The 26192-nt window shown below is 45.4% G+C and overlaps 1 protein-coding gene across 1 annotated transcript in view; it reads left to right on the plus strand.

The window, feature by feature from the left end:
* DLGAP5 (DLG associated protein 5) overlaps positions 1-25959 on the plus strand; it is a 43709-nt gene extending 17750 nt beyond the window's left edge. The window contains exons 8-19 of the mRNA XM_054971771.1: positions 796-1091; positions 6559-6683; positions 8007-8136; positions 9907-9992; positions 10200-10360; positions 11666-11761; positions 16156-16384; positions 16954-17194; positions 19489-19549; positions 19799-20048; positions 21099-21148; positions 25363-25959. Of these exons, the coding sequence (XP_054827746.1) occupies positions 796-1091; positions 6559-6683; positions 8007-8136; positions 9907-9992; positions 10200-10360; positions 11666-11761; positions 16156-16384; positions 16954-17194; positions 19489-19549; positions 19799-20048; positions 21099-21148; positions 25363-25488 (1851 nt within the window). The 3' untranslated portion in view covers positions 25489-25959. The remainder of the gene's footprint in view (positions 1-795; positions 1092-6558; positions 6684-8006; positions 8137-9906; positions 9993-10199; positions 10361-11665; positions 11762-16155; positions 16385-16953; positions 17195-19488; positions 19550-19798; positions 20049-21098; positions 21149-25362) is intronic.
* The last annotated feature ends 233 nt before the right edge of the window (positions 25960-26192 follow it).

Below are 26192 nucleotides of genomic sequence, written 5' to 3' on the forward strand. Positions count from 1 at the left end.
CTGGGCTTCCATTCAGGTTTCCAGGGCGACAGAAGGAGCGCAGACAGAGTTCAGGCATTCCCGCAGCTCTGTTGCCAGGGGAATTGATTGCTGGCGCCTGAGTGTCTGGCTTCCTGAACCGTGGCCGAATGCACCGAACCAGGCCTCTCCCGAACGCTGGTTCGTTGGCCGTGGACAATCACGAACTGCCGGATCATGATCGTGCGATCGCCAATTTCGTGGGTTTTTGAAGTTCGTAATGCGGTTCGTGCCAATCTCTACTCATTACCCAAGCAAGAGCTTTCTGCTCACATTCTTAGTCACCCAGTGACTTCAACTCCCTGCACTGTACTTTCCCTTCTAGGCACAGAATATTTTCTAAAATGAATTAAAAGTCGGTGGGATTAAAGCTTGTCGAGTTTCCAGGGCTTCCCTCTGTTGGCTGGGGTTGTGTGCTGCCGAGGGCTTTTTTTCAGCTGGAACAGAGTTCTGGCACCTCTTGAAAATGGAGTTTAGATCGCCCTCCGCACTGCTGGCATGGAGGGCGATCTACACTCCCCTCTGTCTGGAGAACAGAGGTGGGGCTACCGACCATGTGACCATTTTTGCCAAGGGCAAAAACTCCCCCCTTGTTCCAGCTGACCGAAAGTGGCGTCATTGTGCAGTCCTGAGTTCCATCACTGAGTTCCACCACCTCTTTTCCCAGAAAAAAAGCCCTGGTGCAGCCTGATCCTTAAAGGACAAATGCTCTGTTTGTGTGTGCATGTGTGTGTATAAAATTAAATACAACTTTACTATATTTCTGTTATACTGCAGGCATTACATGATATGAAAGAGGATATTCTTATGGAACCAGTAAAAGAAAGAGCAAACTTTCAGATTCCTTCAGCTGAAGACACTGAGGAGGGTGAGGTCTTTCTGGAGAAGGAAAACATTCCCACGTCTTGCGGTCCAGCTCCTACTGCAAGGAGAACACGTTCCTTTGCCCCTCAGAATTTTGTGTTTAAGCCTTTGGAGGGCTTGGCTACCTACAGAGTTACGCCCATGACCCCTTCCCGGGCCAGTCTGTTCCTGTCGCCTGATCTCACTTGGAGTCCTACTCAGACCACCAGGTAAGAGCGCTTACCCTGCACAGTGGCCAAGGCACCCTGGCAAATTAGAGCTAAGCTCCACCGTGGCAGCCATGGTGGAAGCAGGCCGCACAATTGCCTTTCTTGGAGATGGTGGTGAGCTCCCCTTCACGGACAGTTTTCAAGAAGAGGCTGGACGAATATTCGTCAGAGATGCTTTAGGCTGATCCTGCACTGGACTAGATGGTCTCTATGGCCCCTTCCAACTCTATGATTCTAGTAGCTGCGGTGGTGGCAGCCTCAGCAGCTCCTTCAGCCGCTACTAACCACCTGTCAGCTTCGGGCTCAGCTCTCTTCGGGGCGCCCCTCACTGACTCTTTCCCTCCCGTCTTTCTTGCTCAGCTGCTGCTGGCCCAATTACACTTCCCAGGCAAACTTGCGGGAACCCAACACGTGTCGGGCATCTCGTGTAGTTTAGCTCATAGGCGAGCCTTAAAATGTAACACTTTCACTAACTTTTTCTGGTAGCCTTCTAGTCAAAAATGCGCGTACTTGGATGCTATGTTTGGTCTTCCACAGGGAACCAACTATATGACAGAGTGGATTGGGGGTGTGTGGCAGAATTTGTGCCATGGAAACCAGTTTTTAACGTACATCAAAGTAGCCATGTGAGCAGAATTGCTTTTGTTCGAAATTTGGTCCTATTTTCTATTTCGTCCTTTAGGATGATGTCTGAGTGTTCTAAAATGTCCTGGGTGTTGTACCTACGTAGCTCTCAACTTTTCGTTGGCCCCAGGCACGGCCCATCTGTTGGGAATTAGCAAGTTTTTATGTTCAGTCATGAGAGTTAAACTGTTATTTGTGTTACTTAGAAAACTTTATTTGTATGTAACCTCTTAGCTGTCGAGTAAGGTTTCCCACCATAGGAATGGGAATTGCTATCCTTAATGAAGTAAAATTAGGATTCTTTATTGGGCAACCAGTTTATTGGTGGTGGGGAATTAACTAGAAATTCATTGCTGTTTCTTCTGTCTAGGTTAGTCTCTAGTCTAGTTCCAGACTCTGCTTAGTTTACAAGCTAGCAAAATGTAGCCAGGTAGCCATTTCTTCTTTTCTTCCAATGTAACCTTTTTAAAAATCCTTTTATGTAGTAAAGTACTTTTCTAGAGCTAAACATTGTTGGTGTGTTCTCATTATGTCCAATGCGCAATTCTGCTACAAATTGAATATATCTAACACAATCATGTGCTTCTCTGGCTGGAAATATACCTCCAACCTACTGAGAGCCAAGCTACAAGTGACGCCTGACACAGGTTGGACACTTGTCAGCTTCCCTCAAGTCCTGATGGGAAATGTAGGCGTCCTGGTTTTACAGTTTGGCTCTCCATTACAACTGCAAGACCAGGATGCCTACATTTCCCATCAAAACATGAGGGAAGCTGACAAGTGTCCAACCTGTGTCAGGCGTCACTTGTAGCTTGGCTCTGACTTAGTAGGAATGTCTTCTTGCTAGTTGATCCAATCAAGGTGGCAAACAGAAGGAACAGTGGAGATCAAGGCCACCTATCCCCTTCCCCCGGCAGCAATTTCTGGGAGGCTGGCCTGACACTGAGAGTGGGACCACAAGTGACGCCTGACACAGGTTGGACACTTGCCAGCTTCCCTCAAGTTTTGATGGGAAATGTAGGCAGCTTGGCGGAATGCTGGACAAGTGACAGTTGAAAAGTCCGTTGGACAGCAGTCGGAGAGCCAAGCTGCAAGACCAGGATGCCCACATTTCCCATCAAAACTTGAGGGAGGCGAACTAGTGTCCAACCTGTGTCAGGCGTCACTTGTGGTCCCGCTCTGAGAACTACATTACCAATACAATCAGGAGTGTCTGTGGCTCAGTGGCAGAGCGTCTGCTTTGGAATACAGAAGGTCCCCGGTTCCATCCCCGGTATTTCCTGTTAAAAAAGATCAGGTATTAGGGTGATGCGAAAGAGCTTTACCCGGGACCCTGGAGAGAAGTTGCCAGTCTGACTGGACAATTACTGACTTTGGTGTCTGAAAAATACGTTATTATGTATTTTACTAAGTCAGATTACAAAAACATGCCGCGAACTATTTAAGTATACGGTGACGGCGGCAAGAGTGATATTTGCAGCAAAAGGGAAAGTGGTGAAATGCTCAGACCTGGATGAATGGAAGAATGAATTAAATGAATATGCGACAATGGCAAAATTAGCCTTTTATACCTAATAGACCAACATCAACATTTCAAGATAAATGGAAACTTTTTTTTAAATTATATAGCTGAAAATCAAGAAATTAACATAGAGGATGATAGAAGGAAAGAATTAAGCAATATGTGCTCATAACAAAATATTTTTTTATTTTATTTTTATTAATGTTTCTGAAGGGTTACAACTTATCCTAATAAAGTAAATATTATCTCTAATTCACAACAAATCAAAGGTGAATATACAAGTATCTCAACCAGCTGTATACAAATGCTAGAAATGTATTTGAATCTATGTTAACATGAGAGTGTGTATATCGATAGTATAAGCATTTTTAACAATATTAATATAATATTTAATGAATCTAACTAGACTAGTTGAAGAAGTTTCATAGTATTGTTAAACCCCTTCATTCCCTTTTTTCCCACCCTCTCCCACTAAAGAGGTTATATTTACTAACAAACGGGTCATTTCATAGAAAAAGAGGTGGAGGAACTCATTAGCATAATTCATTAGCATATGCCACGCCCTTGACATCGCCAGAAGTGTGTCATTAGCATAACTGATTTGCATATGCCACACCCCCTGACATCACCTATCCTGGCTGTTTTGGACCCAATCTTGGCCATTCAGGAATGAAATTGGGTCCAAAATGGCAAAAAGGGGCTGAAAATGGCCGAAAAGGGGCCCAAAATGGTCAGGATCGGGCCGCTGCTGAGCGGGAGAGTGATTCTCCTCCTGTCAGAGGCCCAATCCGGGCCGTTTCAGCCCCAATCCAGGCTGAAACGGGCCCAAAATGGCCGAGAGTCAGGTGGGCGGGGCTACCTGACATGTGACCTGTTTGGGGAACTGCCGGAACTGCCTTCCTGTGCATTCCCCCTTGAAATGAGCCCTGCTAACAAATATAATTCAGATAAACTTATATTTAACTCTCCCCCTTTAACACACCCACCTCCTGCCCCTCAACAAATAATTATTAACTAGTAGTATTCACACACCCCTCCTCTGTGTTAAACACAAATATACCAACTGTTTGTGTACCCATAAGGAAAAAAGAGAGAATCTGGATAAACAGCCTTCCGGTCCTTGTGAGATGTATCTCACTTGGGTCATTGGAACAAGTTCCAAAACAGAAAGGCTGTTAAAAATCTGGGAGGCAAGAGAAAATGAGTCCCCCCCCCTCTTTCTCCCCAAACCTCAAACAGCTAGATATGTTAAACATTGAAAGTCTAAGCCGTAACTTCTTCAGTGGAAAGTCTTAAGAATCCTGACATTCATTTTACTATGTAAATAAACAGCAGCTCAGCCAAGCATTCCAAACTGGTATTTTGCTGCCCTTTGGTGGAGTCAGGGTCTGTGTCGTCTTTCTTTTCTGGGAGGATTTGTTAGGGTCTGCGAGTAAAGGAATGTGAATGTCTTGTTGCAACAAAGTTAGTCCCGATTCTTGATCTTCTATATAATAGACTTTGTCATTATATTTTACTTGTAAGCTTGTTGTCCATTTATTTTTTAATTTTATTTTTTATATGTATTAGTTCCATCTTATTCTGATAACAAAATTAATCAAAAGTCTTTCATTCTTTGGATACATGTTATAAATCTTACATTTCATTTCTACAATTACATTACATCTCTACAATTCCATCATAATTATAATATTTTCACTACGCTATTATCGCTATAAGTCTACATTCTTTAAATCTAGTACTTCTTTACTCATTTGATTGTATTCTGCTGACATATAGTTGTGTCTCTATTTTATACTTCCGTTTAACCCATCTATAAAACGGGGTCCATTTTTGTTTTCCGTCATGTTCTTTTTTTTCCTTTTATTAATTCTGTCAGTGTGTCCATTTCTGCCGTTTCTTAAGATTTTCTCTATCAATTCTTTGCTGGTATATCTGTGTTTTCCCAGTATCTGGCATATACTATTCTTGCTGCTGTTATTATATGTGTTATCAAATATCTATTTTCCCTATTTAACTCCTCCAGTATTAGTAGGAACATTTCCGGTTTAAAGGGTGTATTTGTTTCTAGCACCTCTTGCAAGCTTGTTGTACATTTATAAGTCACATTTGCTTGCCTTAATGCTTCCGTGATTATTTTAAGATCTCGACGTTTCTTCAGTACTTCCGATGGCAAATCAGGGATAATAAAGATTGGTTCACCCTGAAAGAAGAATGAGCCTCAGGATCTGGCTGCTTCTAATATTATCTTTCTGGTTCTCGAGTCAGAGAAAACTGCCAGAATGTCTTTGGGGCCCCTTCGTTTTGGGAGATTGAGTGATCCTAAACGATACGCTTTAGAAATCAAAGGGGCCACTCCATCTTCCAGCTGTAGTTCCTGAGCAAGCCAGTTAGCAAGGAAGGTTGTTAAATCAGTGTTATCAGTCGCTCGTTCATTAAAACCTCTAAATTCTATGTGAAGCCGTCGAGCTGAAACGTCTAGGTTCAAAACTCTGTCATGGAGGCTGGCATTTTCTTTTTTTAAAGGGGGTGGAGCTCTTCTTGTAAAGCCATTCCAAGCTTCAGTGCACTCTGCCTTTCGGCTAGCTTTTGTCAAAGAGTTTTTAAGTTCAGTAAATTGCTCAAATAGGGGACTAATAAGAGCTTTCATATTTTCTATTAATCTCTGTTCCTTATTTGTAAGAAAAGAAGTAAGCATAGGGTCAGTGGGAGGGGTAGTCTGCATGCTTACCCTACTTCCCTCAGTCGCCATTTTGTCCACGTTGTTGATTTGAATCGTTGTTGCTTTAGATGGTGAAGAAAAGGCCTGCAGTTGTTTTGAAGCTTTTGATTTAGATTTATTTCTGTCAGGGCCTTGCTTGCCCATAATTTCCTGCTTTTAGAAGAAATTATGGCATTAAATAAAGAGGCAAGGGGATCGAGGGAGGTCGGAGCACACTCCTCAGGCGTCCTCCTTTCCTGCTGTCGACACCACGCCTCCCCATAACAAAATGGTTGATAAAAATTGTTAGATACAAACAGATGGTATAGAATAAAGATACTTAAACAGAAGTTTTCTAAAAGTAAGTTTAAGTAAGCTCCGTATAAATGTACGTAGATCTTATTCCAGGTTAATATGATCATAGTTAATATTTTATGTTTGTGAATAGAAATAAAATATATTTACCCCCCCCCCCCCAAAATACTGACTTCTACGGACCAAGGGTCTGATTCGGTATAAGGCAGTTTCATGCGCTTTCAAAATAATGTAAGCTGCCAAAATGCGTAGTGTCACACCTATCGGAGCTAAGTTGCCAAGCAGATAATGATTTTCTTTGCTAGCGAAGTCCCGATGGAAGACGCACAGGACTGCCTGTCAGAAAGGTCATCTTCCCCTGTGCCAGAAGTCATCGAGGAAGACCTGCCTGAATGTCAGTCTGCCTGGAAGTCTCAGGAGGTCAAGACGGGTACGTAGCAAGGAGCTGATCTAGCGCGTTGGCTGCCTATGCAACCCTAATCAGTGAGTGATTCCGCACGCGTTGGATAATGCACTTCCAATCCTCTTTATAGATCATTTGGAACGGATTTTTTTGTGTGTGGAACAAAAAATCCACCTCAAACGATTGATAAAGTGCATTGAAAGTGCATTATCCGACGTGTGCGGAATCAGCCAGTGTTACGCTCTTCAGGCTCCATTGAAATCTGTGGGTCAGTTCTGGACGGGTTTAATTCTGTTTAGGATTACACTGTGAAGAGTCTTAAGCTGCGAACTGCTGATCTCTCGCATCTCCACCTGCAATACTGGCCTACAGCATTAGCATTGCCTGCAGTATTGGAGGCTGTTTAAGGAGCAGCAAAAACGTAATTCTGCATAAATATATGAAGCGTTCCGTTTAGATTTGTGTGCTTCAGTTAATTATCAGTAGGGTGAATATTAACTGGAGGGGCCCAGGATGAACTAAACCCATTTTGGGCTTCTTGCCATAGGAAATAATTTCTTTTGCACAGCAATAATATTAAATAATACTCTTTTGAGCAGCAATAATATTAAAGGTGGCCTGACCTTCTAACAATAATCAGTTGTTTTTGTTAGAATGATTCAACATTCTAACTTTTATTAGAATGATCTTAACTTCTATCCTAAAAAGCAACTATACTGGGGCTCTTATGATATACTAGCAACAGAACCAGTTGTAAAAAAAAAAAAAAGGGTCCCGCAGCAACTGTGGAGGCAGTGGGAAGGCTGCATGGGGCGGGGGGCTCCCCCATGCTGTGCCTCCCTACCGGCTCCACAGCCCCTCAGAGACCACAGCACGGAGCTCCCAAGGCCCCACAGCGGTCGTGGAGAGCCCCACCATCTCTGCGGTGGTAGCAGGATTGCACTGCCCTTCACAGCTCCACAGTCAGGCCTCTAACAGGCCACGGAGGCAGCGAGGAGGTGCAGCACAGCCCCACAGCTGCTATGCAGGCAGCAGGAAGGTCACATGGGGGGCTCCCCACGGGCTCTGTGGCCCCTCAGAGGCCTGCTGCTGACAACTCTCCTTTTATGCTGGCGCAGGCGCACCGCTGAGCCCTCAGTGCACCTGCACCAGTATAAAAAGTGAGTCATTGCCAATACGGCTTGGCTTTTATGTATAGGATAAGTTTAAATCAAGAACCAGAAAGGGTCACTTAATCAGCTGGAATAGGTTGTGGCCACCTTAGGATAGTGCCCCATTGTAGCTGGGCTTCTTCCTTGGGGTGCCTGCAGAGCTCCATGGCTTTTCCCTACATAATTCCCTCTTCTCTAGAACAAGTGTCCAGTGAAACGATGATAGCCGTTACCAGTGAAACGGAGATCAGTCAGCCGCAAGCCGATTTTCCAGCGCCTGAAACCTTGGAGCCAATGGGAGAGCAGCAGCATGACGTGTCATACTTCAGGTTTGTGCAAAAAGATGATCGGTACCCTGCAGCGTGCCTGATGATTGAAAACTCGGTTGAAAGGAGTACCTGTGCTGTGGAATAGACCTGCCTCTCCACTTAAACAACTCTGTGGAATTAAAAAGCTTACCCCCCGTTAAAAAGAATCCTATTTGAACTCCTCTCTTTGCCCTCCCTGTGCAGTAGTGCTATGGATTAGTCAAGAAAAGACCTTTTATCTGACATTATATAGCACATGCTCCCTCCCGCCAACTCAGCACCATTGGCACATCAGATGGAACCTTTTTTAACAGAGAATTTCAGAGGCAGAGTCTGAACACCTCTCTGCAAACATTTTGCGGCTTCACTCAAAGTATGTAGAATAGCAAGACGCCTCTCTAGAAAGTATTAAAAAACGCAGCATGCTCTTTAGCTGTCAGTCGGTGACCGCAATGGTTGTATTGCTTCCGGGTTGGGGGTGGGGGTCAGTTAAGGCGGGTGCCTAGCAGTTGTGCTTGTGGAAACGGCTTCGTCTCCTTAGCCGTTGTGGAGTTTTGCTTCTGGTAGTGTTGGATCCGAAGGGCAGAAGCCCTGAACGCAGCATATTGTCCTCGTTGCGTCGGTCTGTGTGACACTTGCCCTTGTCTCAGAGGCCTGAACTCCAAAGCAAGAGGTTTTGGGGAATAAAACGGCGTCAACGAAAGGAGGAGGAGCTTTGTGGGACGGGAATGAGGTAGAGAATAAAGCTAAAATAGTTGATAACCCGGTCTTGGCGCTATACTTGTAATGATGGGCCTCTTCCAGAAAGATACGTTTTATACCCCGCTGGATTTACTGGAGTCCCTAAGGGACCGGGATGGGTCTGGTACAGGGGTGGGTCTGCTCAGCACTCAGGGCCCAGGCACACGGCAGCAAATCTCGCTATCCTGTCTTTCTGGGATGCCTCCACGATGACAGTCCTTGCCCTTTCATTGATCCAGAGGAGTTAGCTGTGTTAGTCTGTAGTTGCAAAACAGTAAAGAGTCCAGTAGCACCTTTAAGACTAACCGACTTTATTGTAGCATAAGCTTTTGAGAACCACAGCTCTCTTCATCAGATGCATCTGACGAAGAGAACTGTGGTTCTCGAAAGCTTATGCTACAATAAAGTTAGTCTTACAGGTGCTACTGGACTCTACTTTTTTGCCATTTCATTGTCAGTCTTTTTCCGAGGCATATGGGATTGTTGAGCAATCCTAACCTCTCTGCATTGCGGGAAATGTAGTCCTCACCTGCGTAGAGGTCGTTCTATGATGGTTGCAGCATAGATCAGACCCTTTTAGAAATCCCTTTCCACCTTGAATGACTGGGGTGGGTGTGTTGCATGGATGTAAACGGGAAGGTCCAATCACTGCCGCTCAGGCTATAATGCTCTTTGGGGTTGAGGATATATTGTGGCAGAAAGGAACACCATTTCCTGTTATGACAACAGATGGTAGGTGCATAGATTCTGGCATATCAGTAAGATTGGTGCACTGGAAGCTGCTGTAACATAGCCGTTAAGTGGTTGGGCTGCAAATCAGCTCTCTGCTGGTTCAGATTCCACTCCTGCCATGAGTTCAGCAGGTGCTCTTGGATAAGCCCCTCCTCCCAGCCTCAGCTCCGCAGCTGTATTGTGGGGATAATAATAACACTGACTTTGTTCCACCGCTCTGAGCGGGCACTAATCTGTCTAGAAGAGCAGGATATAAGCACAGTTGCTCTTATTATAGAGCTTTATGCGGTTTATCTTTTTTTTTGTTTTTTTGTAAAGAAACATTCTTCGCTCTGAAACGGAGAGGCTGACCTCGCAGTGTCTCGAATGGGATGGGACAGCTGAGACGGACATCCCGGAGGACGGTAAGGGAAGAAGAAATGCAAGGATTAACTCAGGTCTCCAGGATGCAGCAACCAATTTGTTTGACCGCATTGGCCCAAGCGGGTCTTTTTAGCTGAAATGCTTATAAGCAAACCTGCCTGGAGTGAAATGCTGGCCCTTTAATAATGCATGTCTTTGATCTTCCCATCAAATGCTTTTCGTATATAATACAATATATATTTCTTCAGCTAAAGATCTTGTCCGAACCACCATTGGGCAAACCCGGCTCCTCATAGCAGAAAGATTCAAACAGTTTGAAGGGCTGGTAGATAACTGCGAGTTCAGGCGCGGCGAAAAGGAGACGACGTGTTCAGACCTGGATGGATTCTGGGATATGGTCGCCTTCCAGGTAAGAATTTTGAGCACTCGCCAGTGGTGTTTTAATTCAGGTCATCCTGCCTTTCTTCTGGTCTGCTACTTATTGCAAAGGCTTTGCAGACTAGATGTAAGCAAAACCCCACTGTGCACTAGGAGAACAGAAATGGGCAGCTGTGAATAGGATGCAATTCAACAAAGACAAGTGCACAGTATTACATCTGGGCCACAAGAATGGGAAGCACAAATACTGGATGGGGGATACACTTCTGGGCAGTAGTATATGTGAAAGGGATCTTGGGGTAAGAGTGGACTGTAAACTGAATATGAGCAGTCAGTGTGGTGCGGTGGCAAAAAAGGCCAATTCAATCCTGGGTTGTATCAAAGGGGCCATAGCGTCGAAATCGCAGGAGGTCATAGCCCCTCTCTATACTGCCTTGGTCAGGCCGCACCTGGAGTATTGTGTGCAGTTCTGGAGGCCTCACTTGAAAAAGGATGTGGACAAAATCGAGAGGGTACAGAGGAGAACGACGAGGATGATCAGGGGTCTGGAGACTGAGCCCTATGAGGAAAGGCTGAGGGCCTTGGGAATGTTCAGTTTGGAGAAGAGGAGATAGAGAGGGAACATGATTGCTCTCTTTAAGTATTTGAAAGGCTGTCATTTGGAGGAGGGCAGGGAGCTGTTCCAGTTGGCAGCAGAGGGTAAGACCTGAAACAATGGGCTTAAATTACATGCACAAAGGTACCGGCTGGATATTAGGAAGAACCTTTTCACGGTCAGAGTAGTTCAAAAGTGGAATCAGCTGCCTAGGGAGGTGGTGAGCTCCCCCTCACTGGCAGTTTTCAAGAAGAGGCTGGATGGATACTTGTCAGAGATGCTTTAGGCTGATCCTGCACTGGGCAGGGGGTTGGACTAGGTGGTCTGTAACGCCTGTTCCAACTCTATGATTCTCCTTACAGCTTTCCAACATTAGGGGTTATTGTTGGATTTGTATGATATAAGTTCAGAGGTGTTATATACAGTCTGTTTACTAGTTTAAAGGTTTGTATTTTAAGTTACTGTCAGTCCTGGAAGACAATACTAACCTTGATGAACCGATGGTCTGACAGCTTCATGTGAGTTCCTAGCCCTGACTTGTATAATGGAGCATTGGGAACTAGAACTTGCAGTTCCGTACTGGCACCATGTTATACAGCCCTGTACTTACTAAGAAAGTCTGCTTTGTTTTTCAACTCTTTCTGTTATGTTTTCGTCAAGAAGACATCCGAGCAAAGATGTTGAAATGACTGGCTTAAGCTTCAGCCGACCGTTTAAAATCCATTTTTTCCCTCTCCATAGGTAGAAGATGTGAATAAAAAATTTGAGAGCTTGAGAAAACTTCAGGAAAGAAATTGGCAAGTGGTAGATGACGATCAGACGAAGCGACTCCCGAAGGTACGAGCAGCTTCTAGTATTCTGCTATCGGGTGATCATTTGGCATAGAGCAAAGTTTCTCTGGCCTGGGACTACATGCCATTCCGCTGGTGGAGCGGCAGCTTTGGTGCCAGCTTTGGTCAGTCCACCGATGCGGACTCCACTTTGCCACTCATACTGTTATTGAGAATCCCGTACAAGTGAATACTCGATCCCTCCTTTTGCTGGTTTCATAACGGATAAGAAGCTTTGAAGCTGCTCGTCTTTTCCTTTCCTCCTCCAGACCTTTCTTTATAGCCCTCGCATATTTTGCCACTTCAGATACGTAAACGATGTAAAACCGAACTATTCAAAAAGGATTTTTACTCAAATGGGAGGGCTGTATTGTACAGATGGGGTCTGAGATGCCTCGCTAATGAGTTAGGGAACGTAGACTTATTTATTTTATTTTATTATATTTTTAACCCCCCCCCCTTCCCCGCAAGTGGGCTCAGGGCGAGGTACAACATTGATTAAAATACAACATAAAAACAGTAATCACAGTATAAAAACAGCAATTAATAAAACCGTTCCAATATGGGCAGTCCTGCACTCCTGCCCGTCAGCATACAAAAAGGGGAGGTAGTAGCAGACAGATAGAATACTGTACCCCTTTTCGGGGCAGCCAGCAGTGGACTCTCCATAACCCCTCATAGAGGGAGACCGGTGGAAGGCTCGGCACTGATGGACTAAAGTTAGCCTCCTCCATATGCCTCGCAGAACATCTCTGTCTTACAGGCCCGCCTAAATGATACAAGATCATGGTGGGCCCGAGTGTCCTCAGACAGAGTTCCACCAGGCTGGGGCCAGGACCGAAAAGACCCTGGCCCTGGTAGAGGCCAGCCACGCCTCCCTAGGGCCAGGGACCACCAGTAGATGTTTTCCGGTTGAACGAAGCACTCTCTGGGGCACATACGGAGAGAGACGGTCCCTTAGGTATGCTGGTCCCAGTCCGTTTAGGGCTTCATAGGTCAGAACCAACACCTTGAACTGGATCTGGAATTCTTCTGGGAGCCAGTGACTTCATCGCTATATTGCCTTACATATTATCTGTTGCTTTAAATATGTACTCCTACGTACCACCCGTGCTCCATGTTGTCTAATGTCAGTCCTAGAATTGATTATGTTCTGTTTCAGTCTTTTTTCTACTCTGTACTGGATTCTTGCTAATACTATGTCTTTTAAACTTGTATCTATTTACCCTATGGCATTGTTTGTGGAAATGTCCTTGATACTGTACAGAAATGTACTTGCTACTGATTGTACTAATCTCATATTGTGTAATCCGCCTTGAGTCTCAGAGAGAAAAGAGGACTATAAATGACATAAATAAATATTCATTTATACCCATCCTTTCTCCCCATTGGGAACCCATTCTCTCTCCTCCATTTTATCCTCACAACAACCCTGTCAGGTTCTTTAGTCTGAGAGTCTGTGACTTGCCCAAGGTCACCCAGCAAGCTTCCGTGGCAGAGCAGGGATTCAAACCCGGAATCTCCCAAATCCTAGCCTGACATTCCAACCTCTGTGCCACACTTGACATGCCTTCCTATTGCTGTACGTTCCCCTTTTCTGTAAATAGGGCAGGTTCCTTGGATAGGCAGCATAGAATTTTTCCGAATAAATATGTCATGGGTGCTTTAGGATTCTGATGAAACGTTGAGAATCGATTACGCGGCTTGTGGTGCAGTTGTGAACCAGGATATTCACCCTCTGCCCTCAGCTATGAAACTGATTAGGTATTTCCCTGGGTTAGGATTCCGTTGGACAGTTGTGTGGCATATCCTTTTCCACTTGCTGTGGCAAGGCTGAAAATTCGCCTTAAAATACAATTTGTGTGTGTTTCCTGATTGGGAAGCCCTGACCTGGATAAACCAGGTGAGCCTGATCTTGTCAGATCTCAGCAGCTAACCAGGATCAGCCTTGGTTAGTGATTGGATGGGAGACCTCCAAAGAAGACCAGGGTTGCAGAGGCAGGCAATGGCAAACCACCTCCATTAGTCTCTTGCCAGGAATATCCCACCAGGGGCCGCCGTAAGTCAGTTATGACTTGAGGGCACTCTCTACCACCACCTGATTGGGAAACCGCTTTGCAACTTTCCAAACTGCTTAAGCTGTGAAGAGGCAAATTTGGCTTCTGCTATAAACCCTAATCCTAAAGACTCCCCCTCATCCCAAGGCACCTGTGCATATGCACATATGCGCACATTGGCACATATGAATCTCAGCAGCTTACTCCCCAGGGAAAGCCAAAATGAGGAATATAGTAGAGGGTCATAGATCCAGAGCAATTAGCCGTGTAGGTCTGTAGTTGCAAAACAGTAAAGAGTCCAGTAGCACCTTTAAGACTAACCAACTTTATTGGATCTGTGGTTCTCGAAAGCTTATGCTACAGATGCGTCTGACAAAGAGAGCTGTAGTTCTCAAAAGCTTATGCTACAGATGCATCTGACAAAGAGACCTGTGGTTCTCAAAAGCTTATGCTACAGATGCGTCTGACAAAGAGACCTGTGGTTCTCAAAAGCTTATGCTACAGATGCATCTGACAAAGAGAGCTGTAGTTCTCAAAAGCTTATGCTACAGATGTGCTTGACAAAGAGATCTGTGGTTCTCGAAAGCTTATGCTACAGATGCATCTGACAAAGAGCAGATACGCCTGACAAAGAGCTGTGGCTCTCAAAAGCTTATGCTACAGATGCATCTGATGAAGACAGCTGTGGTGCTCGAAAGCTTACGCTACAATAAAGTTGGTTAGTCTTAAAGGTGCCACTGGACTTTTTACTATAGTAGAAGGTGTGGTTGGTGTACTTGAGGGAAGCATTCCTGCAAAACTGTGCCAAGGGATTTTAAAGAGCGCTGAAAGGGGTTTTAAAGAGCCCTTGGCCTGTATACGGTTGAGTCAGTTAATAGGCCACTGATATTGGTCCTCCAGCCATAGTTAATGTATACCTGAAAGAGGCTTCCTTTATGAGCAGAGCCCGTCTTATTCCCCCAGTTTTCCACCAGGGGGCTTTGCAATATGGTAACAGCCCAAATCCATCCTTTCTGCTAGAAAATCTATTATTGGCTAAGAAGATCGCCGCGCTGGCAAATGGGTGCTGTGTGCTTGGAGTGAACCCTTCACTCCACTGACATACCTGCATGATACAGGGATTAGAGTCTCAAACTAAACGTGGGAGACCCAGATTCAGATTTCCGCTCTGCTGTAAAAACTTGCTGGGTGACCTTGGGCCAGTTGCACACTCTCAGCCTATCCTACCTCACAGGGTGGTTGTGAGGATAAATTGGAGGCAATGAAAACAACATAATTGGCTTTGGGTCCCGATAGGGCAGTATGGTGGAGGGTATAAATGAATAATTTTTTTTAATTTGCCTTGGTGAAATCTACTTTAAGCAGATTGGCTTTGGCTTTTAAATGTTTTAACTTTAAATTTTATATTGTTTTTATATTTTTATATTTACACCTGTAAATCCACCTGAGTCAATTCATCGCAGCACAAAACCAGAGCGTTTCAAAGCCTATGTCTTCTAAATGTGTTCATTTTAAGCTCTCTTTGATACTGATACCGTTCTCTTATGTACTTGTCGATTCATCTAGGTTGTTATCGTGCTGGTTATATACCGCAATAAACATTTTGGATTTGGATTTAGCCTACAGGTTCGGGTCTAGTAGCACCTTAAAGACCAACAAGATTTCCAAAGTATGAACTTTTGACAGTCAAAGCTCCCATTGCTAGATACTTTTGACTCTCGAAAGCTCATGCCCTGAAAATGTAGTTGGTCTTTAAGAGTGCTATTGGACCCAAATCTTGCCCTTCTACTACAGACCAACACCGCTACCCACCTGAAACTTTAGCATACTGAGTATTCAAAACTCTTTCCATATTTTTTTCTTGGAGATTCTTCCAACAACCTTGTAAAGTAGGAACCATCCGCTCTCATGAAGAAATGAAGCCTGAACAGGAGTCCTTTGGGCTCCCCCATATATCTCCAAGGAGATGTCGGAGCTTTGGGAGAGCGTGAAAATTAGGTCGCTTTTTGAAAAAGCCCAGTCTCTATGTAGAGCCAGTTTGGTGTAGTGGTTAAGAGCAGGCAGGACTCTAATCTGGAGAGCCGGGTTTGATTCCCCCACTCCTCCACGAAGCCAGCTGGGTGACCTTGGACGAGTCACAGTTCTCTGGAGCTCTCTCAGCCCCGCCCACTTCACAGGGTGATTGTTGTGGGGTAATAATAACACTTGGTAAACCACTCTGAGTGGGCATTAAGTTGTCCTGAAGGGCGGTATATAAATCGAATGTTGTTGTTATATTTCATTTGCTCCTGGTACCACTAAGCTCTTGAAGAAAAATCCTGACTGTCTTCCCCTTGACTTTCAGAAAAAGGCTGCATCTCAAAGGGCTACCAGAGCGACGACGGGTGGGTCTGCCAAAAAGACGGCTGCCCGAAAGCGCCTCGCAGCTATTAAGGCAATTATGAAGAATAAAATGAAACAGGAGGGGGTGGCAGCCGAGGCAACGGGCCAAGAAATATCAAAGGAGGAAGAGGAAAAAGTCACATTTGATGGAGGGTTTTTTCGGGTCGACTCTCCCGCCAGACGTTTCCCAGGTCAGTGCGTTTTCCTTTGTACGGGATTTGAATATGAAAGAAGATTCTCTGTTTCAAAGGGACGGGCAACACTTGAGTCCCAGGTTCTGGAAAAAGCTCTGCCTCTACCTATGGATATGTTTGTGTCGCATCTGCCTCCTCGTTCTCATTATGTAAACTTTATTGAGAAGAGAAAAAAGAGAGCTTCGAAAGTGTATAAAGGATCCTGAACAGAATGCAGAATAATCAATGTAAGCTACAGCAAAAGATATAAGCAAGATGTATAACGACACAGCTAAATTTCATAATATTACTCCTCTTCTCCCTCTCCTCAATTACTTATACCCAAAGTTTTGTACTCAACATTCTATATTCAAGTGTAAGACAGTTCTTTAAGGCAGCTCTGTCAACATTTTATCGTCCAGATAATGGACATTTTGTTCATGCTAGTTTTAAGAAGCTTCTTTGTTTTGACCCAGAAAGACTTTACCGTGGGATTTTGAACAATTCAGATATTTTTTAATATGAATATCAGAACGACAATACTAAATGCTTTTATTTGCTTTTCTCTTCCCCCTTACCCATTCTAGGCCAGACTCCGAAATCAGCAAGCAGGTCATCCCGACGGGCTTCCAGACGGACTTCTCGCCGGGCTTCCCAGCGGACAACTCCAAGATCGGCCAGTCGCGCTGTGCTTCGGAGTTGTGCAGATACCTGCATCACAAGATTGGGCACGCCAGCGGCATCCAAAACTTGTCCTCCTCTGCCTGACCTGGATGCCTTCTTGGGTCCTGCTGGAACTGATCTCCTCAGTCGCATTTCGGATCAAAGGTACACAGCGCCATCTCGGCTGCTGCAAAAATGACCGTCTGTGCTAGATAGAGACCCGAGAGTCAGTCTCACAGCAGCACAAGACAAAAGGTCCTTTGAATCCAGTATTCTGTTGAACGGTCGCCCGCTAGATACTGTGAGGTGTGTGTCAAGCTCTGGATGACAGAATACAGCAGACAAACCCCTGGTTCTTTATAGCAAGACACAGGTTCTTGATTAAATGACTTTTTTTCAGGAATCAGTTCTTTGCATATTCAGGTCCAAAGGTCTACTTAGGAGTAAGTAGCTAAGTAGGGCTAGTAGAAGTTTGACGAGAATGGCAACACAGGAAACACACATCCCTTTTCTACCTGCCTTTCCTTCCCCCTTCCAATTTCTAAACAATTCGTCGTTGTTCTTTCAGTGCGAGAACATTGTGCATATTTGTGCTATCACGTAACGCAGGGAGAAGACACATCATAGTCTGGAGGAAAGATTTGAAGTTGTAAATAGCCAGCCACCTGGGAACGTGTGAGAACCCCCTAGAACACTGGCAACAGGAAATGGAGTTATACTAGGCAACTAAGCATACAGGGTTATGGGAATTGAGCATATACTTGACAAAAGAAATACTGGCATGGATGAATGGGTACAGTCAAGCATGGCAGCATGAGCATGGAGGACAACTGGCTGCCCCCTCTTGTTTGCTGGTTGTATTTAAGGCTGTTCTGCTTGGCATTTGACTCTTTGGGGGCGGAAAGATCGAACGCTAGCCTTGGTCTGATGCATAGCTACTCTGTAGGGTCCATGCAGAGTCAGAGGGGACAAGCAATGGCTTGATGCTATCGCTGGCGTCTCAGGTGTCCCACTCGTGGGGCCAGAGCTGGCTGACCCCAAGGCACAATTCTTCCTGCATGCTTCATTCCCTGCCTTATCATTCAGTGGATGGCCTGTGTCTTTATTCCGCAATGGGCCTTTTAATTTGGTCAACTCTCTATTCTAGTTCCTTCTTCTGCACCCCCACTGTTTGGCAGTGATTCTCAACATTCTTTCCCGCCATCGGACATAACATGGTGCCGTGGTCATTACCAAATGCTGAACACAGCTCCGTGGAGAGCCAGTTTGGTGTAGTGGTTAAGAGTGTGGTACTCTAATCTGGAGAGCCGGGTTTGATTCCCCACTCCTCCGCTTGAAGCCAGCTGGGCGACCTTGGGTCCGTCACAGCTCTTTCAGAGCTCTCTCAGGCCCACCCACCTCGCAGGGTGTTTTGTTGTGGGGATAATAACAACATGCTTTGTCAACCGCTCTGAGTGGGTATTAAGTCATCCTGAAGGGCGGTGTATAAAGCGAATGTTGTTATTATTATTAACCTTGGGAAAGGTAATGCAGGTGGCAGGAAAAAGCTATTGCTGCCCGCTGATCTGCCTGGCGGTGGTTTTTAGGCAAAATGTGCCATTTCAGCCACCTAGTATATCCCACCCTTCCTCCAACAAGCACAGGGTGGCACATGTTTCTCCCCTTCCCATTTTCTCCTCACACGAGCCCTGTGAGGTAGGTTAGGATGAGAGAGAGAGAGTGCCCAAAGTCACCCAAGCAAGCGTCGTGGCTGAGCTGAGATTTCAATCCGGGCCTCCCACATACCAATCCAGGGCTCTAACCGCTAGCCCACAGGGCCTGTCCTGTTAGTTCATCCAGCATCTTGGATGCTGATAGTTTTTGGGGAGGGTTTGAGTGCTCCAGTAAGGCATTCCAACCCCCAGCCCGAAATAAATGCTGCAGAAAATATGAGAGGTTTAAATAAATAATTAAGAAAGAACAGGGGTCATTTCATAGAAAAAGAGCTGGAGGAACTCATTAGCATAACTTATTAGCATAACTCATTAGCATATGCCACACCCCTTGCCATCACCAGAAGTGTGTCATTAGCATAACTGATTTGCATATGCCATGCCCCCTGACATCACCTATTCTGGCTGTTTTGGACCCAATCCTGACCACTCAGGGCCAAAATTGGACCCAAAATGGCAAAAAGGGGCTGAAAATGGCTGAAAAGGGGCCCAAAATGGTCAGGATCAGGCCACTGCAGAGCGGGAGAGTGATCCACCACCCATCAGAGGCCCAATCTGGGCCGTTTCGGCCCCAATACAGGCCGAAATGGGCCCAAAACAGCCGAGGGTCAGGTGGGCGGGGCCCCCTGACATGTGACCTCTTTGGGAAACTGCGTTCCTACACGTTCCCCCTCAAAATGAGCCCTGAGAAAGAAAAAGATGCTGATTTGCTAATTGCACACACATTGTCTTTGTTTTGTTTTGCAGTGACACAAAAGCCTCGGAGGAATCCGGTGCCCCGATAGACAGCGTGGTGGAAGACGCCGATGTAAGTTCTGTCATCCTTGCTTAAATGCACAGCCGCCCTTACAAGGGACAGTTCCGAAGAGGAAGCAAAGTAGAACTTCTGTTTTAACGCTACTAGAGGTTGGATAAAAATTTCTTCCGAAGGCTGGTGGTTAGCCATCCTCAGAGTACTGAAAATATCCAGAACTGATCTACATGTTCCTTTACTACAAAAAGTAGCCCTGTTCTCATCTTTATTGTCATTGAATGCATATTTCTTCTCAATCTCCAGAAAGCACAGCAAACAGCCTCTGCTGATGGCATCTCTCGCTGTAGTGATACGAACGACTTGGTTTCCGTTGATTCTCCGGGGGTGGAAAGTCCTGACGTTCAAAAGGAAGACTCCGATATCGCAGAAGAGGTTCAGCAGGCCGCTACAGCCCTGAGAGAAGAGGGTGTTGTGTGCAGTCCTGAGAAGGATGCCATATTTGAAGGGACTTCCTCTCAACATGAAGAACAGCACACGCCAGAACGTAAAACAGGTAGACTTCCTCGTGATGCCTTACTCCAGGGTTCCCCGACCTTATTGAGCCTGCAGATACTTTTGGAATTCTGATACAGTGTGGTGGGCAAAGCTACAAAATGGATGCCACAAAATGGCCGCCTCAGAAGGCACGGTCACAAAATGGCTGCCACAGTTTACCTTCATTCACACAGTGAAGATCCTTGTGCTGCAGTGGGAGTTGCAGCCAAGCAACGTTCTTAAAAATCTGCACAGCCAATCAGAAGCCTTGCTGGGCAAAAGTCCCACTTGGCCCTGTCTATTTTCTAAAGACACTTGGTGAGCACCACAAATGGTGTCCCTGGGTGCTACGGTGCCCATATGGGGGAGCCCTACTTTAGTCACTCCTGTGGGTAACATTTTCACCGTTAAATCACATGGAATTATTTTGGACATGAATCTTAGTAGCTTTATTGTCTGGTGAAGCAAGAGTCGCGTTTATTGTGACCCAGTCTTCTGTAGGCTGCTGCCTTCTTGAGCACGTTGCTTCAGATAGTCAATGGGACACCCTAAATTGCCCCTCTAGTACGCATACTTGTTGTAAGTACGTCCTATTGTAATCTATGAACCTTCCAGGTAAATATGTTTTAGGGTCAGAGGGGACTTCATTTTCTTCCCAGCTCTTCTCTTGTTTCCGTTGACTAGAAGGCATATCAGAGATCCGTCCTTTTGTTAATAGTTTTAATGAGATATCTAGTGTTAAATAGTTCTGGACAATCATTCCTCCTTTGGGTGCCCCTGGAGGGAAGGTGTCAAATCCCACCGATCCTTTCCACGAACAGCAGCATTTCCTCTGGCACAAGGAACTTTCCGACTCAAGAGTTTGGCCCTCTTGTGTCAAGGAAATGTGCCACTGTTTGCAGAACAGATCCACAGAATGCAACCCAAGGTGGCACAATCGTGGCATGTCCGCCAAGAGATTTGGTTGGAATCCTCCTTACTAGTATATGGGTGCCAGGCAAAGCATTTCATGTGTGACCCCATTCCAAAATCACATTAAAACTCGGAGAAACCTGATCTTGTTTTCTAGGCCACCTCCTTGGGGACTTCTCCTGTGGTGCTGCAATCTCAGAGGGCAAGGTGAGTTGATTTGGAAAAGTCCGCCAGGTGTGGAATTTCTGAACGACAGCAAGGCTTTTCCAATTAGTTTAACCCACTATCACCTGCCAAATACAGAACATGATCATCAATTTCCGCTCAAAAAGTATTGCAGACACGGCAACTTGATTTCTGTAAGCATATTTATGATGCACTCTCACACCCATATGGTACCCAGAGCTTGGGGGTGTACATTCCCTGAGGCCCGCATGCCTGATGGCTTGCATCCAGCTTCTTAACGTTAGGGCTCCCGTGTGCTACTTTTGAAGGGCCCAGAGGGGAAGTGTTTAAGGATATTATCCTCCAGGCAGGATGAGCAGCATTAAAACAGTTCTCTTCTTGCTGATCAAAGCCCTTGCAAGCAGGGAGAAGGGACTGCCTGAAATCCTGGAAGCCGGCTGTCTGCCAAGTTTGGAATGCCCCTTGTGCCTACCAATAGCAAATGGGAAGACCTGATTTAAGAGGTTGATTTTATAGGATTGGATTGTAGGGAGTCCAGCGAATGGGACTGTAGTCCTATTGCAATGGGTTTTCCCCTTGCTTTTATTGAGTTGTCACCCACTTTCTGCATTATGGTATGTCATGCCTTAGGGTTTGTTTCTTTGTTGTTTGTACAGTTTTCGTTTCTTTAGTGTTAATCTGGACTTTTTTTCTGGGAAAAGAGGTGGTGGAACTCTAAAGAGGGAGAAACACACGGGATTCTTTGAAATAATATTATTTTCATGTGCCATGGACTTCTATCAACTGTGAGACAGAACCCCCTACCTTGTGGGGGGTATTAAACAACATAGGAACGACCCAGTAGGATCATACTTATCACAATAGTCATGAATTGTTGCCCTGGGTGCAAAATTTCTCCAGCCCCGCCTCTATACCCTCCCCAGGACAGACGAGGCGAGTCCCTCATAACTATTGGGGAGACCTGTTCCTCGCAACAATTCAGCCTCCCCTCCCCGAGCAGCCACTCACGCCGGATCAACCGCGCAGTGCCAAACAGCCCTGCTGAATTTGCGTCGAGGGCAAGAGGTGCCAGAACTCCATTCCACCGTGTTCCAGCCAAAAAAAAAGCCTTGGTGTTAGTCATACTGCATTATTTATTGGATATCTTACGATGCCTGGTTGATTTTTTTAAAAAATATTGTATCATCATCCTTTTGGTGATCCTGAGTAACGATGTCCATGATAAGATGCTTTGGAGGCCATTAATGGGTTGCCGTAAGTCAGGAGCGACTTCACATCACATAACACAGTTTTCCTTGAGTCTCAGCAAGAATCCTTGGCTATAAAAGCAAGATAATTCCGCCGCTTCTGTTAATCCAAAGATGGCAGGCAATACAGAGTAACTTTCTTTTCAATAAATAAGTGCCGTCAAGTCGCAACCAACTTATGGCGATCCCTCAATGGGTTTTCAAGGCAAGAGATGAGCAGAGGTGGGTTGGCATTGCCTGCCTCCGTGTAACGAACCTGGACTTCCTTCGGTGGTCTCCCATCCAAGTGCTAACCAGGGCCAACCCTGCTTAGCTTCCAAGCTCCGATGAGCTCAGGCTAATCTGGGCTGTTCAGACTGCCTTCTTTTCTGACCTGGAAGCAAATCAATCCTACGCTGGAAGAGGGGCCATGGCTTTGGAGAAGAGGCTGTGCTTTGCATGCATTAGGTCGCAGGTTCAATCCACGGCATCTCCAGCTAAAAGGATCAGGCAGTTGGTGATATGAAAGACCTCTCCCTGAGATCCTGGAGAGCTGCTGCCAGTCCAAGCAGACAGGAGTCGGGCTGGGGTGAGCAACTGAAAAAGATTTGGGTTTCCCAGCAAGCAGCTTTGGGATTTGGGTATTTAAACCGCTTCGGTATGCTCCGTAAAGATTTCAGAATCTTTACGGAGCACACTGAAGCTCAAAGCAGCACTTTTCTTGCCATTTGCAAACAGCAAGAAAAGTGTTGCTTTCAAGCTTCTCGCTGCCTTTTTCACCCGAGGGGAGGAGGGAACCCTCTCCTCCCCCCTCCTGTCAGGTAAAAAATGCAGTGGGGGAAGGAAGCTCATAGCAGCTCTCTTCTTGCTGTTTGCAAGGCGAGCTTCCCACCTGTTTTTACCCAATAGGAGGGGGGGTAGGGTGTTGTAGTGAGTCACTACAACTCCTTCCCATTTGGTAAAAACAGGCGGGAAGCTCGAAGCAGCACTTTTCTTTCTGTTTGCAAATGGCAAGAAAAGTGTTGCGGCTGCTGCCACTCTTCAAAAAGATTTCCAAAGCATTACAAAACACTTCAGAAAGCTTTGCTTCGGTATTTCCGAATTGGGTCAGCAATGTTGGGGCTGATTCGGAAATACCAAATTACCCGAATCTGGAACCCGAAGCGCACACCACTAGACAGGACTGACTGTGATGGGCTGCAGATCAGATTCAGTTATAAGGCAGCTCCATGTGTATATACTCTAAACAGAAATAAGTATTTGTCAGGTGAGACTTTAAGAGTCCTTTTGTTTGTTGATGAGATTCTCGATACCTGTCAGGGTTGTAGCTGTTTGTCCAAACAGGTTGGTTTGGTTTTCAGAAGCTTGGTATTTGGTAATCTTCCCTGGGGCAGTCCTGTTAAGCAAGAAGACCGCCTTAAATTTTTCTGCTTCTGCCGGGCCATTTGTGCAGGTTGTCACAGATGAATTGCTCAGCACCGACGGACGTGAAAAGTATTTGTTTCTGAAAACAAGCATTTAATTCTAGTCACTGCAAACTGATTTATGTGATTTTTTTATAGCTGCATGGGCCACACAAAAAAACCCCAGCCTTTTGTCAGAATAAAATATTTTCAGTAGGTGTGGCATCTTTGTATAACGTCGATTACCTCCTAGGTTTGGAGTTTTTAACAAAATGGCTTGTATTCTGCCCCTGTGCTCAGGTGCCTTTAAAGCTTTCCTGCAGCCAAAGGTGCTTCCTCTTACCGCAGGATTCTTATAGGGGCTTAAAGGGCCAGCTGTGTAGAGAGGAGTTTTGGGAAACCAAATGTTTAACTTCTATCAAGGAACATGACTGAGGAAAGGAGGGAGTCTGCCTAGGACAGCGAAGGCCCACCTTCTAGGGGTGCACTCGAATTTCTGCCTGGATTGCTCTTTGTTTCAAAGTATTCATTAAATACATTTATTTACTTCATTTACACTCTGCCTTTCTCCCAGCAGAGACGCAAAGTGGCTTCCGTCATTCTCTCCATTTTATTCTCTCAACACTCCTGTGGGGTAGGTTAGGCTCAGAGTGTATGACTGGCCCAGGATAACCCAACAAGCTTCCGCGGCAGAGCAGGTTTTTGAACCTGGGTCTCCCAAATCGTGGTCCAGCACTCTATGAACAACACATTACACACACTCTCTGTACCAGTTTCTAAGCATTCTGCAATGATAGGGCCTAAAAACTTTCCTCATTTGGAGAGAAAAAGGGTATAGAATGTTACGTTTGTGACGAAGCTGAAGCTGTAATGGCCTCTAATTATAATGTAATAAAGAGTCCAGTAGCACCTGTAAAACTAACCAACTTTATTGTAGCATAAGCTTTCGAGAACCACAGCTCTCTTTGTCAGATGCTGTAGCATAAGCTTTCGGGAACCGCAGCTCTCTTCGTCAGACGCATCGGTAGCACAAGCTTTTGAGAACCACAGCTCTCTCGCTTTCTCTCTCTAAAGTTGGTTAGTCTTAAAGGTGCTACTGGACTCTACTATTTTGTGCCTACGGACTAACACGGCTAACTCCTCTGGATCTAACAGTATCGTATCGCACATTGCTGTGACCCGTGCCAAAAAGCCTAGGCCAGTTCACTGGCAGGTTAGTAAAACTTGGCAGGGGAGTAATGCCCTACTCTACAAGAGAAAGTCTGTCACTGTGCGCCAAAGGACTTTGCCCCACCGCAGTCCATGTCATTAGCAAATTATAGTTAGACCATCTGTAGAAGTCTGGGTACAAGTAAAGCTTCGGCATTTCCACCCAACAGCCACAGAATCGGTTGTTGTCCAGACGTACCTCTGTGACAATCGTATTATTCTCCGAACCTTCAGCAAATAGTCCTGTCTTGATGTTGTCCAGCTGCCAAGAGGACTCGGCGCTTGAATTTTGTAGTGTTTCAAACAACAGCTGGTGTTTCTTTGGAGTCTGGCTTTTGATCGTGCTCTGGAATCGGCAGCACTACGTTCTGACCTCATTTCTTTGTTTTCCCTGCAGCCAAACCTGGATTGCAATCTTTTCTTCACTCCTCTCAAGAACGAAGCTCAGAAATTTGCATCAGCTGTGTCAGACAATGACCTTATTGTGTTTTCTCCTCTTTCTTTCCCAGTTGGTGAGAAATGAGGGGCCTTATCTTTTAGTATAGATTGCTTGGGATATGTTATGCTAGGCAACAGGTACATCTGTGCACTGAGTACACGGGTCTCCCGGCCTTATACATTTTACCTGATTGCTGAATTACGTTGCAGCGTTCTAAGAAGCGATTTCCACCTGAGCGCTAGATTGTGTATAATGCAGAGATGAATTGGCTTATTAGTCCTGACTGTATTGGGAGTTTCTCCGATGGCTACTTCTGCTGCAGGAGAGACCCAGCTGATGGAGAATATAAACGCTAAGATCCTGGGCATATAAATGCGAAGACCTATTTAGTTTGGGGGCTGTTTTAAACGGGCCTGCGTGCAGTGCTAACTGCAATATTAGTCTGTTAATAATTCTTTTGCCTTCAAAAGTTGGGGGCGCTCAAAAAAATCAAAATGGTTTTACAGAGTTGTTTTTACTTTGGCATACTTCAGAAGCCTGATTAAAGTTTATGTTAACCTGCTTGGTTTTCAGTCAGCGTTTTATTATCAGTCTTCTACGTGACTTTTCAACACCGTGTCTCATTTCCTCATCCGTCCCTTTAGCTTGCCAGCAACAACAGGAGAGGGTGGGTTGGCTCCAGCCAGCTTTTTTATTAGTGAAAAAGTGAGGGAAAGGATCTTCTTTGAACACCAAAAAGCCTTTGTTTGGGGGATCGTGGATAAAAACTGTAGTAAGGAAGAGAAACC

The sequence above is a fragment of the Eublepharis macularius genome, chromosome 2 (genome assembly GCF_028583425.1).
Source record: "Eublepharis macularius isolate TG4126 chromosome 2, MPM_Emac_v1.0, whole genome shotgun sequence".
Taxonomy (NCBI): domain Eukaryota; kingdom Metazoa; phylum Chordata; class Lepidosauria; order Squamata; family Eublepharidae; genus Eublepharis; species Eublepharis macularius.